The 16864-nt window shown below is 32.9% G+C and overlaps 3 protein-coding genes across 3 annotated transcripts; 2 read left to right on the top strand and 1 right to left on the bottom strand.

Moving 5' to 3' along the window:
- Positions 1–1268: 1268 nt before the first annotated feature.
- On the top strand, positions 1269–2520 carry TVAGG3_0807760 (uncharacterized protein; the record flags this gene model as incomplete). Its single annotated transcript, XM_001314458.1, has 1 exon — positions 1616–2392. One exon carries the CDS (start codon positions 1616–1618, stop codon positions 2390–2392), a length of 777 nt encoding a protein of 258 aa, XP_001314481.1.
- Positions 2521–3245: 725 nt separating this feature from the next.
- Positions 3246–4955, top strand: TVAGG3_0807750 (bud site selection protein 7-related family; the record flags this gene model as incomplete). The annotated part of the gene is made up of 1 exon (XM_001330447.1): positions 3246–4949. One exon carries the CDS (start codon positions 3246–3248, stop codon positions 4947–4949), a length of 1704 nt encoding a protein of 567 aa, XP_001330482.1.
- Positions 4956–5367: 412 nt separating this feature from the next.
- Positions 5368–10143, bottom strand: TVAGG3_0807740 (guanylate cyclase protein; the record flags this gene model as incomplete). Its single annotated transcript, XM_001330448.2, has 1 exon — positions 5410–10143. The coding sequence occupies one exon, from the start codon at positions 10141–10143 to the stop codon at positions 5410–5412; it is 4734 nt and encodes a 1577-aa protein (XP_001330483.1).
- Between the last annotated feature and the right edge of the window lie 6721 nt (positions 10144–16864).

Below are 16864 nucleotides of genomic sequence, written 5' to 3'. Positions count from 1 at the left end.
GTTTTCATACAATTAGAACCTCACAAAAAATTGTTCTGATTTATAAAAGGGAATAGAGATACCGAGTACCCCGTACCAAAGATTGTATTGTTTAGGTAGGAACACTTCTGCTGTGGCTCATACAAAATAAGGGGATTTTCGAAATAAAAACAAAAATCCAATTTACGACTAAATAAGTTTGAAATTAAATATGAAATGAAGAATGAAATACAATCAGATAATAGTTCCATATTGATGGCGAGCAAGATGAGGAAATATGACTATTGTAAATTTTTGGTAGGAGTTATGCAATGCCATTTATATATATAAATATTCTATTTATTCTGTAATCAAAACTAAAATTTTGGGTCCTATGACATGAGATTTTTGTGCTCAATCAAAAGATTTTACAGTATTGGCAACAAAATACATTGAAAATATAAACAGTAAAATAGAAAAACTTAGGTTCAATTCAATATTAATGGTACGAAACATTCTACAAGTCCTCTGTAAAAAAAGTGTGAAATCATCTTTGAACAACTGTTTTTTAACGATGACTATTAAATTGTATATGATTTAGACTATATAATGAAAGAATTTATTAGTAAATCGGATTTCTCCGTTCAAACAAAAGTAACTCTTTTATTGAGAAGCTTGTTGTTTATTTTGAGAAGCGAAAAATATATTTTTGGAATTAGACAGTCGAAATATCTATGATTGGATGGCAGTGATTTTCATATTTTCATTTGTCTGTATTTCAACGTTAGAAGCAGTTTTGGTTCCGACCCTCTCAAAAAATAAAAATCCACTCAAAAAGAAAAATGGATAAAATATTTTAATGGATTAGTATATGTGAATTGTGAAATTTATCTGATTTGATGTCAAGAAAAACAAGTTTTGAGAGCGAAGAAATTGAGAAGTGATGATAGGTATATATGGTTAAAAATAAAATATAGAATAGTTTAGTGTTAATGATCGAAAATTTTCGAAATGAAAATAATCGAAAATTTGAGGGCAATTCAAAAAAGGCTATTTACTATTTATTGGATACACAAATAGTGTTACAACATCTTTTTCTATTCGAGATTTCTTAAAATTTTTGATAAAGAATCAGCCAAACATTATCGGCATAGTCAGAATGTTATTTTAAGCAAATGTCATCAAATCACTAATTGAGAAAATTGAAAAGGTTTTGTACAACATATTTTGATAGCTGCCATTGAAAAAATTGAGAGTCATCAATTTTCACTCTATCAAAAAAATTCTTATCAAAATTCTAACATTGATAGCGATGCATAAAATATTTGTTTAATCTTCCATAATATATGCCTCCTAATTACCATTTTCAATTTCGTACATTGAGATTTGAATTTTTTTATAAAAACTAGTCATTTGGATAGGCCTATGGTCACTACAAACCAAATATTCGATAAAATCAAGATTTTGCCGTTCCAAACTAACGTAAAGGTGACATCAATCAAATATCAAAAAAGCATGAAATATATAGCTATTCATCAAACTAAGAAAGGTGAAATCTATGAACCTCTCAATTGATTGATCAATTTTGAGAGAATTCTGGTTAATTATCACTTTCAATTTTGAAAGAGTGAAAGGTGACGTAATTAACAATTATTAAATGATATCTTCTTCAATGAATTGTTATGTACAATCACCATCTCCAGTTGGTACGCTTGACGACAGCTCTAAGATATCACCAATAAACGAAATGTTAGCTCTAAGGACCATGATTCAGGATATTTCAAATAAGTCCGTAAAAATTTATAATCTTAATGAGCTTTGTAACACTTACGGGATAAAGCGTAGAGGTTTCTACGACTTCCTAAGCATTGGCACCGTATTTAAGATCTGTTATCGCCATACAAATGACACTTTTGAATGGTATGGATTTAACGAAACATATAAGGTGTTAGTTTTCATCTCTCAAACAGTTCAAAAAGAGTCCATGAACAAAGGCATCAAGGAATTCTTTGATTGCTCCGCAAACTCCTCACTCCAGAATCTTGCCCTCAATGTAGTCAAGTTATTCTTCTATTTGAATACCAAATTCTTGGATTTGAGGCAGGTAGCTAAACTCTTCTCCCAAGGTACTTCCAAGTATAAGACTATGCTCAGGAAACTTTACACCGTTGCAGCTGGCTTAGAACTAGCGGAAATCATCGGAAAGACTAACAGAGTTGCAGAGATCAAGTTCCTTCATCCAATACCGTCTAGGGCCTTTGCTGACCCTACAGACATAATGTCAATGCTTAACACTAAGGAGGAACTTGATGCTGAGTCGAATTTCGAAGGAAGGCGAAAGATCTTCCAGGCAATAACGTACGACAGACGCTTCTTGGCTGCAGAGTCTGTAAGGCCTGTATTGATGTTCCAGACTCCAGCAGAAGTTTACTAATGTATTATTATTTGCTTTTATTTGTTTTAGTATTGTTGTGATTTAAACGTTCGAGGATTGTTAATTACACATTTCATTGTTTTATCCAGGAACTTCAACCTTATCTCTGGAAATTATTTATCTTCCGATAAGCTGGCCTTTGTTTCGTGATAAATAAGCTTGAGGATTGGTCAAATATGTGAAATTTGCCGATTATGCATGAATGAAATATAATCATCCTGACGATCTGAGAGGTCTTTCCTTATTTCGGATATAAATACTACCATCATATTTCCTTACAAATATCATTACGAAATATTAATTTAATTATTGAATTTTTTACAGGTTTTATTCATCTGACATTCAGTATCTGTAATGTAATAGCGAAAAAGGAATTGATCGATACAGAATTAAATATGTAATCTATTTTTACTATTCTTTTCTCTGAAATAGCAAAATCCCTTTTCACCGGAAGTGAGAAGTCAGTTGTTTACCATTTTATCCAACATTCATCATTGAAGATCTATTTTCTTGAATAAATGGCTAAATACTCCCTCATTGTTTTACAGACATAACGGAATTTTATCAGAAACAATTAATTGTAATACCAAATTTCTATAGAAAAATCAGCCATAACTGAGTTAATTTTAATATACTCATTTATGGTATTCAATTCACGTTATGCAAATCAATTAATTTCTTTAATGATTCGAAATGAGCAATATTTTCGAATAAAAATCTATTTTAAACTAATTTCAATAGTCAACTCAAGCAATTTATATAAGACTATACAAATGTACCATTAAATCGTCAAAACTCCCAACTTTTTTCTTCGATGATGAAGATTTTGATCACTTTTTTGAAAAATTTTCATATGACAAATAGGTTCATAGAATCTCTGAACCTAGAAGGGGTCATCGAGAGTATTAACTCAGATTTATATTCCCTGCGACGTCAGATGACAAAAGGGAATGTGCATGGCCTCGGACCACCTGATTTAATTATTTTAACTAAAAAAACAGATAATCCTGATTGTCCGATCGTGAAATCTTATCATTATGTGTCAGGATTAACAATATCAAGTCCATCGTCTTTTGCAGCATATTTTGCTTCTCTTACAAATTTAATTCCAAAATCTATATTAGGATCCCCTAAATATAGTTTGATAGAAGGCATCTGTTATACTTGGGATGCATTTTCTAACGTAGATATTCAAATTACAGTTAAAAATCCAGGTTCATGCAATATTACTGCTTTATCTGATAAACAGATTTACAATATAAGCGAATTAACATGGAGAGAACTTACCATATGTACAACTCTTAGATTTTGGCGTGCATCCGAGCCTCTTTTTGCGATGTTATTCGGTTACACTCCAATCTCTGTTCCAGCTTGTCACTTACTTACACCGGAACATCTCTCATGTGATGACATTCGCTTTGTCGTTACTGCTCTTCCTCCTTCAAACGAACTTGACGTGGCAATTGCAAATGCTCTCATTGCCTCCAAAGAACGAGCAAAATCAATGGCATTTTTAAGAGAATTAGCAACAATTGCACCTAGAATACTCACAATTATCCTCAAATACATCCCGGTTGGATCTCCAACGTATCCTGAGCTTTCTTCGAACATTTACGCAGCATATTCCAAGTTTCCTGATGATATAAACTTGGCCTGTGCATGCGTTGATATCAATTTGGCTCGAAATGAAGCGAATAAGTGTCTAAATTTTGTTCCCCTCCTTTTGTCATCGATGTGGCGTGATCCCGAAGCCTGTATTGCCCTTGCCAGAATCAACATTGCCCAGAACAGAGCTGATGATGCCATTTTTTTCCTAAATGCCGCATGTTATTCTCGAGAACCGGCTTGGATGTCTCCAATTATTAATCTCCCGGTTTATCAGACTACAAAATCAAAGAAATTTGCAAAATCGGATATTTCCCCTCAGGAACAACTTTTGTGCGTGAGTCACTTTTGTGGTCCCGCTTTCAATTTCTATCGTTGTCTCTCTGAATTGGCCAATGATGTTGGAATCATCAAATTACAGACAATGATGAAATACAAGAGCTTCACTGCAAAGACAGTGATCCCCAAGAACCCTGAGCTCGATGTTTTCGCAGAAAATCCGCCTCAATCTGTTTCTCATTTTGATTTTGATTTAAGGGACGAGAATCTCTTTGACCCAGGCATTTCATCTTCATCGGTGCCACCTGCTCTTATATCTACGCTACCTACATCAGCGAAATTGATCAGTGCCGCTGAATATGTTTTCAAAGATATACAATTGTGCGACAGCCTCAAGCGCTCACCACAATTTCCTACTTCTCTCGATGCAGTGAGATTAGCTCTCTCTGGAATCAGAGTTGGAGATATGGAAGCCGTTGAAGTTGCCCTCAAATATATAAAAGGAGTTTCTCCTTTCGCAGATTTACTCAGAATGCGAATGGTTTGCGAAACTAAGTGGACTTCGTTGTCTTCCTTGTTCCATGAGCCTCCAAAAGGCTCAACTCTCAATGAAGTCAATGCTGCAACGTTCGCAAAAACTCTCTCAATTGGTTTAGAGTCGTTCATCATTTGATTTTTACCTTTTTTGTTTTGTATTGTATTTTTAAATATTATAGATATGAAATATCGTTTTGAAAACGTTTTTCTGTTTGAAAATCAAAATCAATGGAAAATAATTACCTCCGTTGTCCATTCTAACAGCTATTTTTGTGGTTGTCATCGCATACATGTTATGTTTATCATGTTCTTTTTTGATTTCGATACGAAATGTCATGTAATCAAAATGAAATGCCAGTCAAATAACGCATTACACATTTTAATTTGTATCTTTATTCTATATCACTACTCTTCATGATCACTTTAGCATAAATTCACTCAAATCCTACAGTTCATATATGAAAAATTAGTCATTTTTATTCGAATGACATAAAATTAAAAATCTAATATAGAATTTTTGATAGATTAAGTAAATAGATTGTTTTTCAAAATAACTCATGTTTAAATAAAAAATAATAAAAAATATATAATTATAATTAGTCGTGACGAGTAGTGTAACCAGAGACTAGATAAGTCTTGATCATCTTCTCCTTGATGTTGATCTCGCCTCTCTCCTTGAATACGAATTCCTGGTCGTAAACCAAGTCGTACATATGTTGTGGAATGTGGACATTCATTGGAACACCATTATGTTCCATGGAAGCAGCGACGGAAATTGCTGAGCCAAGAATATCGAATGTTGGCTTTTCAATGCCCAAAACACCAGCAATGATTGGACCGCCGCAGTTGATACCTGCTCTAATTCTCATCTGTTGTTTGTTCTCAAGATCGAACAAAGACAAACCGTTGATTGCATCCAAACAGAATGAAATTGCTTGTTTTGCGTGGATTGCTGGGTTGTTAACTTCATCGAAAACACCACCAGCAGCCATATAACAGTCACCAATACATTTGATCTTGATCATCTTATCGTATCTTGAAAGTGAAGTATCGAACATCTTGAACATCTTGTTCAATGTCGACATAACAGTCTTTGCATCCAAAGAACCGCACCAAGGTGTGAAAGACACGATATCCATGAACAAAATAGAAGCAGAAGGAACAGCAAATGAAATATTGGAATCACCTCTCTGCAACTGTTTAACAATTCTATCTGGAAGAATCATCTTCAAAAGGTGTTCGCCTTTATCGTGTTCTTCATCCAATAATCTTTTAGCTGCCATTGCTTGTGTTGTATCCTTCATAACAATGATAACCATGGCAAGACCTTCTCTGTTAATTGATGAGATTTGGACTTCTCCGACCAATGAAACTGCGATGACATTGAATTCGACCATGATCATGTTGCTTCCTCTCTTCATCTCAGCTTCCATTGTGATTCTTGGAGATCTCTGGTTGTTCATTGATGTATTAAGAGCGGAAATGAATGTCTTCAATGATGTTTCACCTTCATTTTCACCATTTGCGCAGATAACTTCATTGAAGTTCTTTCCAATGACTTCTGTTGGAGGAATACCAAGGATGTTTTCAACAGCAGAGTTTGCTGATAATATCTTTAATGTGTTATCCATGAATATACAGCCATCAGGAAGATTAGAAACTAATTGTTCATAGAATGACGAATCTTTGTTGGATGAATCTTCTTCATTTGGAGAGAAATCGTTTGATAAAATCTTCAAAATTGTCTTTGAGTTCATGACATCTTTAGGATCAGCTTGTAAGAACAATTTGATTGTTCCTAATGTTGATTCTGATACAGTGTCAACACCGTACATTGTGTAGAAGCCGAGGATCACAATGATAACGATCATTATGATAATTGGATTCTTCATTTTAGATCCTAATTTGTCATTTTGTGCAACCATCACGTCTTCTATTATAGAAATACCTGGAGTAACAACTTGTTCCATCAATTTCATGTGCAGCCAAAGAATTGCCATTGACAATCTCTTATCTTCTTTGTTTGGATCTAACTCGAAAACATCAGATAACATTCTCATGATTGCATATGAAGATGTTTCAATTGATGCACAAGAAATTGTACCAATAATTCCTTGTAAGAATGATGTGTCTGTGCAATCTGATTTAGAGAATAAAGCTGTATAATCATCGCCAGCTGTAAATGCGCCTTTTCCTTCACCTGTTGATTGCCACCAGTTCATTACATATTCAGGGAATGCTTCGATACAATTTTCTTTAAGCCAAGTATAAGTATTGGTATAATCAACTGTATCATTAACAAATTCTGGATCTCCCTTCAAAGAATATCTCAATGCAGTCATGATTGATGATTGAACTGCTGTTGGAGCTTTGATGAGATCGTGTAACTGTGGAGAAATGTTCCTCATTGTATTGGAAATTTCGATTGGAATGAAATACAAAATGTAGAAAATGATGAAAGCGCCAATGATATAAACAATTTGTGGCATGATTAAATAAGCAACTAACTTTATATCAACTTTAGAAGTTGTGTTTGCTGTTGATAAGATTCTCAACGCGTTCTCTTCTTGTCTGTCGAGTTTCTTTTCGTCATCATTTTCTATGTTTCTGTTCAAATACTGGTTCAAGTTTTGAACAATTTGAGTGATTGATCTCTTTGGAATTGCCTTGAAAGCGTTTGCAACCATTGATTTCTCGTGGTTAATGATTGCAACACCATAAATCATGATGCCGATTTCAAGAACAACAACGAAAACTAAATCAAAGATCAGCATGATTTGGATTGTTCCGATCTTGAAAGTGAACAAATTATCTGTTTCTTTGACAGCAGTAGTGATGATTAAATCCCAGAAATCTTTGACAGATTTAATGCCGTATGTTAAAGTATAGTAATTACCACTACCATAAGCAATTGATGGATCAGTAATCATCAATGTTGCAATCTTAAGAACGTACAAAACATAATATTGCATTGAGAAAATTCCAGGGGCTCCTGGAGTTGTGTTTGGACCGAAGTAGATCTTGATTGGTCCTGTTGTATTAAATGCCAAATTCAGTGTATCCGTGTAATAACCTGAATCTTTCATTGTAGGAAGCATCATTTCGAAATTGGCTGTGTTACTTTTAAGAGCTTCAATGGATTTGTCCAAAATCTCTTCATCTGTGTATGGGAATCCGTCTTGACCTGATATTGAGATGTATCTCTCTTTAACTGATAGGAATTTGCCGTTAGAAGAGCCAACGAATTGAATTGTATTAGTCATGATGTGAAGGATGTTCACGTACATCTCGGAGATGAATCTGATGGCCATGGCGGAGTTAATGTTAGTACTCATTTGCTTTGGAATGAGAATTAAATAAGGAACTGTTGTAAGTAAGATAACAATGATGGACATGATGATAATAAGGATCTTAATGGTTACAACAGAAGGTAATCTAACTGATTGGATGGCGTGTTCGACGTATTGGTGTTCTTGTGAAATCTCGCGATTTCCACTACCGAATTCGCCATGTAATTCACCAGTTGATGAGGTACTGAAGCCGCCAACAAGGAAGGATGTTGTCGACTTGACTCCTTGGATCTTAATTTCTGGGTTATTCGCTTGATTCTTTTGCTGATTGATGAAAGAATGGTCTTTATCAATAGGAAGTGTAGGAATCTCTGTTATGGCAAAGAAATATCCTTTTTCTACATGAAGTTGCTTGCCAGCTTTAAGGGACTGGTAAATTCCGTGATAATCGTTTGCTTGTTTGAGATCACAAACAACGCTTTCGAGGAACTGTGAGTATGCACGGGCAACAAATGGGTTGTTGGGGTAAACAAGAAGTAACTGGGAGTATTCTTTTGCGACATCTTTAGATAAGGCTTGTAACTGGTTAGAAAGTGAATTAACCTCAGTAGTTGAGCCTCTAATAACGCATTCCCATATACGACGAGCTTGGGCAATGCATTTGTCATATCTTTCTTTAGCCTTATTCAGTTGTTTCTTGAGTCCTTTAGTCAGATTGCGTTCGCGGAGTTGTAATAATGTTTGAAGGTCATTAAGTAGCTTCTTGCACTCTATATCGTGTTTCTTGATGGCAATTAATTTGATAATTGAATCTCTGACGTTTTCTATTTCATCAGGATAAATTGCAGAGAATCTAGCGTATAAGATAGTCATTGCCCTGTCATTAGGATATCTTAATAATGCATCCTGGATGAAAGTCCAGTTATGCAAAATCGGATGTCCATGGAAGAAACCAACTTTGAAGAGTCTGACGATATCTTTGTGTTTGTGCTCTTCAAAGAAGTCAGCTCCCTGATACGTATCTAATAGTGTCATGTCCTTCAAAACAGATCTTCTTTCTAACATCGGCGCAATGATTAAAACAATGAAAATCAATGCAAGGTATGAGATAACAATAGCTTCATTACCTTTTACGTTAGCGATACTTAATACAGGAATGAGAATTCTGTAAACAATATTAACAATGAACATTCCCTGATAGAATCGCTTAAGGAAGTCTGACAACCAGACATGTGTCCTTAATGTAATGAGGAATGCAATAATATCACCAATTATTGCTGTAATGGCGATAATATCTCCTGGTAATCTATTCAAATGGCAACCAATTTCGGAAGCAAGGATGGAATATGAAGTTGCGAATAAGAAGATTTGTAAATCTTTTATGAAAAAGATTCCATGCACTGAAGCTCTGAAGTTAAGATTCGAAGGAACGATGATGGAATAGAATGAGAAGCAAGAACCAAACGTAATTACGCAGATCACTATGTTTGCAATCCTTATTGCCGATTTTCCTACATTGATAAGTGCGTCAATTTCCATTGCAATGTATGTCATTGTGCAATAGATCATAAAAGGCATGACGCATCCGAGGAAAACTGCGATAACTGTTACTGAAAAATGTGAGAGCTTTGATTGAACGTGAAAATAATATGTTGTTATGTAAATATATATAAACGTTATTAAGCATATGAGACAAACGACAAGAACGACGATCGAGTATGTATTTGCTGCTAAATTAAATATATTGAATGATACTATGACGGAAAATACTTTGAAAATCTTTGACATGGTTGATGATGTGCCATAAATACTTTCATTCATGATCTGAAGAGCGGCAGCCATGATTTGTAAGATCGAAAGAACACGAAATACATTAATTACAAGTTTAGTAGCTGCTGCTGTTGTAAAAATATAATTGAAATATTTGAAGAAAATTTCTTGAAGAGTTTTTGTAACTCTCCTTTTAAGGATTCGACGATACCTGTTATGCTGGAGAAGGACTGATGTCTGAGTTATCGTGGATCCCTCATCCTCCCTCATAGACTATTTGTAAATTATTATACAACGTATTTTGCAAATTTTATATCAAAAAATATTGATAAGATATGTTTTTTAATATATAAAGTTGATTGGAATTCCTATCAAAAAATTATTCAAAATGCAATTTTGAAAAGTTCTGAAATGAGAAATGTTGAATAATTATGAATAAAACGAAATTTACTAAAAATAAAAGAATTTATTGATAAAAAACCGTTGGATAAAATTTGTAATTCAAAAGTTTACATTTTCTGTTATATGTGAATACTGCATGCTATGTCATAAATCAATTATAAACTTAAGTATTAAATTTGAAAGCGTTCTGAAAAAGAGTAAATATATTCTCAAAATCCTTTTTGAAATATTTTCTGGATACTATCATTATTGTATTAGCATATATTATAAAGATCATTTACTTTTTTTTTCTTCTCAAAAAAATCTTATCTTTAAAAATCGAGATTCTATCTCAGTGCATACTGGAAAGCTAAATTATTCAACATTTTTTAGAAAAAATCTTCCCAAACCTCCGAAATTTACGGGTTTTAGATGGATTGGACTATTCGATTCTTAATATATATTTTAAAAATCCAGCCGATCTTAATTTTTGTATTAATTTGCTAACTTATCGATTTACAACTTTCGAATTATTTCCTCCTAATTGAAAGAACTTTAGAGGAATATATATACATGTTTAACTACTAACTTTGCAAAAAGTCCATTAGCATATAATATAATGCTTATATTATACATATCAAGGCTATATATATTTCGAGAAAAATTGAAATCGTGATTTTTGAGTGGCAACAGTATTTGTAACTATATACATAAGCTTTTCGGATAGGTGATTTTATATTTTATAATGTATCCGTGTAAATATCACAAATATATTCAAAATTAATGAGAAAACGGCAATAATTTTAAATAATTAAAAAATACTTAGAAAGTGATAAAAATAAAAAAATCTGTCTAAGTTGATAAAAATTCCTAAAAATCGCCAAATCCAAAGTGGGCGAAATAAGAGTCCTTATTACTACCGTCGATAAAAAATTCCAAGGAATTATTTTTTGTCTAAGGAATGCTATCAAAACATGATCGGCACCATTCAAATTGCTGGCAAAAATGTCAAAAAATAAGTGCAATAATATTTATCATTTTTATTTAAGGATACCCTTACATTGCGTAGTTAGAAAGAGAATATGATATTGTCATGATTGCTAAAGTTTTAGGCTCCAGAAATGAATATACATCAAACTGAAACAATTGATAAATTGAATGAACTTTTGAGAGGTTCTCAAATAAAAAAAATTATCTAATTTTTTACAATATTACTATTATTTTATCCACATATGTATATATAGTAATTTGAGAAAACTTTTAGGAAAAAATAAGTTTAATAAAAATCTGAATTTTACTTGTTGTGGGATTGTTATTAATTGACACTCCAGACGTATTACTAATAGTTATGCGTATGCAATTAAAGTATTTCTGATGGACAAAATGTGAGATTTATATCAGATAATTCATTTCTACTATTAAGTTATTCATTTATGAGTTTGCACTTATTCGCACTAAATAAATAACTATTAAAAATTGTTTTAATTAATTGACACCATATAATAGAGTGAATTTTGTTTGATCAAACAACAATAGATGATATATATAAAGCCAAGAAACTTGCTATTAATATGCTCTACTTGCTATTTCAATGTAAGTATGATATTTTCTAAATGTTTCGTTCAGATAACTTAGATATATTAGTCAAAATTTGAAATTTTAATAGCACATATATTAAAAATAATTATTATTCATAAAAGATTAATGAAATAGAAAAAAAATCAATCAAATTATAAAAATACAACATTTAGAAGAATTCTTATTATCCTTCAAAAAGTCAGTATTTCTGCTGTAATTTTCTACAACATTGTAGTTATTGCACTTTGTCTATGGATTTGTATATATGTTATATATAAATTATATATCTAAACTGCCCATAAGTGCAATTTTTATATAAATTGTTTATTTCTTTAACAATTTCATATGAAATATGCTTTTTTAAGCGTATCAAAGCTGTGTTCTTAATGTGCATGGATATATCAAGAAAAATGTCGAAAAAAAATGTGAATTCACAAATTCACTGAATTTTCACCGTTTTTTGAATTTTGCTACAGCACTAATATTAAATAATACTAAAATCTTCTGTCTTTGTAAAAGAATAAATTCTGACAAAAAGTGCTCGTTTAAATTTAATGATCATCTGTATGACTAAGTGGTAAAAAGTGTTTATGACCAAAAAAGGGTTACATGCTTAGTCTTTTTTCTGACAGGATACTCTAGATTTACATGATCTCTTTTCATATCTCCGTTTTTAGATTCTTCGACAGATTTTTGATAGAAAACCAAGATTAACAAATTTCCGGCATGTTAATGAAGAAATCTGCAGCTACCCTCAATATTATTTCAATAATCAGTATCGTTTCTCTTACAATTTATTTTTTTCTCAATAATTTAACAAGAAATAACAATACACACTTGGTTTTACGTATAAAAGCTAAGTGTCGAACTTAATCAACTTTACTTACTTAGCAAATGAATTTTTTGTGGTTGCGAGTTCTGAATGCTGAAGTTTTAGATTTCTCTATAAATGATATCATTGCACTTACAATGTTGTTCCAGCCTATCGCATAAATCATAGAAAATCAAAAAAAAAAAAATATAAAGAAATTCATGTCATGAAGTTCAAAAAATACCGTGTAACATTAAAATTTGTTATGCATAATACATTTTAGCTATTATTGATTTTTTTAATTTTCGAGAAATTGAATGGTGAGTCCGATAGAGAAATTTTTAAAAATCCTAGTGCCTCATAGAAGTAATTTCCCTCGTCTCCCATACTTCCAAATGTATGCATATGACATAAACTTTTATGCATTACACAAGTGGCCAATAATATCTATAGAGTAAAAAATTAGAAATTTAATTTTTTTTATATGATAGTTATATTTCAGATTTGCGAGCGTAACTTTTTTCTCCATGGCATACTTGTTTTAAGAGCAAATGATCAAAATCGTCCTTCAATTATTGAAGGAGCTGATATCTTTTGAAAATTGAATTGAAAGGGTATTCAATTTTCAAATTTCCTCTCAATTTTGGAAACATATCAACTCTATGAATTAACAATTATGTGCCTTCACAGTTTATCAGTCATATAAGGTGCTTATAAAGAAAAAAGTTACGCTCGCAAAATATGTTTTTATATAGATTTCACATAAAATAATTATGTAATTTCTAAAAAGAATATTTTTGTTCTTGAATATTAAAGTGTATTGTAGTTTAAAAAGTTTTAAATATGTTGCTAAAATTTCAGGTTTATAGCTCATGTCTAGCATGACTTCTTCGTATGCGCAAAAAATCTGACACGTAAGGGTATCCTTAATAAATAAATGCTTAATAACTAACTGTTTATGATTTTATCTATTTCAAGTATCTACAATAATCCAAAGTAATATAAGGGAACCCGCTCTTGAACCTTTGCAGTCTTGTGGCGGGCTATGCAATTTTAATAATTAGAAGATAGGATATGCATTACAAATACTTAAATATTATGAATATCAAATTAAAATATGAAAATTCATATATTCCATTTAAAATCTTTTTGGCGTGTGGGCAATTTTAACGACATTTTTTAACGCGATACGAGCGTAAGTTCATAGAATGTGTTTTGAGGGAAACTATAAAAATCCAAAATAGAGGTAAGTGCGCCATTATTACCTGCGAAGTTACATGGAATAAATCGAAGAGTAAGTACAAGATGATCTTGCATCTTTCCAAGTAAATGAAATTTATTAAAATTAAGATGATAATATTCATTTATAGTATGTGTATGATGTGTTTTCAAAATTTCTTCAAATAAAATGCAATGATAATTTTTGAATAATTTTTTCTTGTGTATATTTCATTTTTTATTAGTGAAAATATCATTACATCAATAAGGAAAGCACAATCCAAATTCATATTAGTTAAATTAATCTACGACCAAAAGCCCGCCAAATTTGAATTAAACACGTTTTTTGATAAAAGTGTCATTTATGATTGTTGCATTTAGGGATAGTAGCCAATTTCGGTACCAATCTTGAAAATGCCTCGCCATGCCCGCAACATGGAAGAGAAGTATTGGTCTGATATTGAACTATCAATCAATGCAAACTGAATCACCTTGTCATGTTGCTCCACAGATACAGCAGTCTGAGTCCCTCGCTTGGTCATGTTGCTCCACAGATACAGCAGTCTGAGTCCCTCGCTTGGTCATGTTGCTCCACAGATACAGCAGTCTGAGTCCCTCGCTTGGTCATGTTGCTCCACAGATACAGCAGTCTGAGTCCCTCGCTTGGTCATGTTGCTCCACAGATACAGCAGTCTGAGTCCCTCGCTTGGTCATGTTGCTCCACAGATACAGCAGTCTGAGTCCCTCGCTTGGTCATGTTGCTCCACAGATACAGCAGTCTGAGTCCCTCGCTTGGTCATGTTGCTCCACAGATACAGCAGTCTGAGTCCCTCGCTTGGTCATGTTGCTCCACAGATACAGCAGTCTGAGTCCCTCGCTTGGTCATATCACACCAGATAAATAAAAGTTCAGCTTCACAATACTTACCTGCTCTATTATGTGATTTTTTCCAACTATCATATGTTAGTTGTTGTATTGAAGTTGAGTATGAAAGAATAATGTTGCAAGATTTCTCACCAAATAAAAAATCATTAAAGAACTTTTATTCTTTGAAAATGTATTTATGTTGAAAATAATGGAAGATGTTATTCTTGTTAGTTAGTTTACGAAGTTCTTTTGGAAGAAATTTGTTGAATATCTTTATTTTGAATGGGAATGAACTTAGGAAATTCACCACGAGCTCTTGAATAGGCAGAATTGTAATGGATGATTAGCTATGATGGGATTATACGATGTTGGTTTGTTCTAGAATGATTAAAAAGTTTTCAGGTAATGTGCTGATGCATTACAAAAGATGGAAATTATTTAAATAATAACATAGTTTAATAATATTCAATTTAACTGATTAAATATTTGAAAAATTATCTAATTAGGATTTTTTTAGTTTGAAAAATTAATTTTAGGCATAGTGTATAAAATAAAAAGCATCTACCGTGTCAGAAAATCGAAAAGTTTTCCAAAAAAATCATAAATTTCAAATTTTGAAATAAAAATTGGTACTTTTTAATATGTAAAATAAGAAAATGTATTTTTTTTGAAAAATTTAGATAGAGTAGTTCTCTTTGTATCTAAGAGGAGTGAATTTTTTTTCTTTAACAAGATCTGGAAACGAACAATTGAAATTTATTTTATCAATATCAGGAGGAAAAGTTAAGATTCAATATGGGATTGGTTGGGTGTAAGGTAGAGGAACTATTGTGTGATAGTTGATGCTTAGAGTTGAAATTGAAGGAAAATAAAACGATAAAAATAAAATGAATACTACCATGGACCCGTCAGTAATAGGTAGTGAAGAGAATAAATCATCCTTACCTCATACAACAACTCATCCTTACCTCAGTCATTGACTCATCCTTACCTCAGACAACAACTCATCCTTACCTCAGTCATTGACTCATCCTTACCTCAGTCATTGACTCATCCTTACCTCAGACAACAACTCATCCTTACCTCAGTCATTGACTCATCCTTACCTCAGTCATTGACTCATCCTTAACTCAGACAAAAATTCATCCTTACCTCAGTCATTGACTCATCCTTACCTCAGTCATAGACTCATCCTTACCTCAGTTATTGACTCATCCTTACCTCAGTCATTGACTCATCCTTAACTCAGACAAAAATTCATCCTTACCTCAGTCATTGACTCATCCTTAACTCAGACAAAAAGTCATCCTTACCTCAGTCATTGACTCATCCTTACCTCAGTCATAGACTCATCCTTACCTCAGTCATTGACTCATCCTTACCTCAGTCATTGACTCATCCTTACCTCAGTCATTGACTCATCCTTACCTCAGTCATTGACTCATCCTTACCTCAGTCATAGACTCATCCTTACCTCAGTCATTGACTCATCCTTACCTCAGTCATTGACTCATCCTTATCAGTCATTGACTCATCCTTACTCAGTCATTGACTCATCCTTACCTCAGTCATTGACTCATCCTTACCTCAGTCATTGACTCATCCTTACCTCAGTCATAGACTCATCCTTAACTCAGACAAAAAGTCATCCTTACCTCAGTCATAGACTCATCCTTACCTCAGTCATAGACTCATCCTTACCTCAGTCATAGACTCATCCTTACCTCAGTCATAGACTCATCCTTACCTCAGTCATTGACTCATCCTTACCTCAGTCATTGACTCATCCTTACCTCAGTCATTGACTCATCCTTACCTCAGTTATTGACTCATCATTACATCAGTCATTGACTCATCATTACCTCAGTCATTGACTCATCCTTACCTCAGTCATAGACTCATCCTTAACTCAGACAAAAAGTCATCCTTACCTCAGTCATTGACTCATCCTTACCTCAGTCATAGACTCATCCTTACCTCAGTCATTGACTCATCCTTACCTCAGTCTCTCTCTTTGACATCCAACACTCAGTCTCTCTTTGACATCCAACACGAATAAAATCTTTGATAACTCAATGAATACTTGTCCAGTGATTCTGAATCTACACCGGCCAGAGATTCATATTTCGTTGCCAA

This window comes from Trichomonas vaginalis, chromosome VI (genome assembly GCF_026262505.1).
Source record: "Trichomonas vaginalis G3 chromosome VI, whole genome shotgun sequence".
Classification (NCBI taxonomy): domain Eukaryota; phylum Parabasalia; order Trichomonadida; family Trichomonadidae; genus Trichomonas; species Trichomonas vaginalis.
The sequence above is the reverse complement of the archived record's forward strand: the minus strand, read 5'-3'. Positions and strand labels throughout refer to the sequence as shown.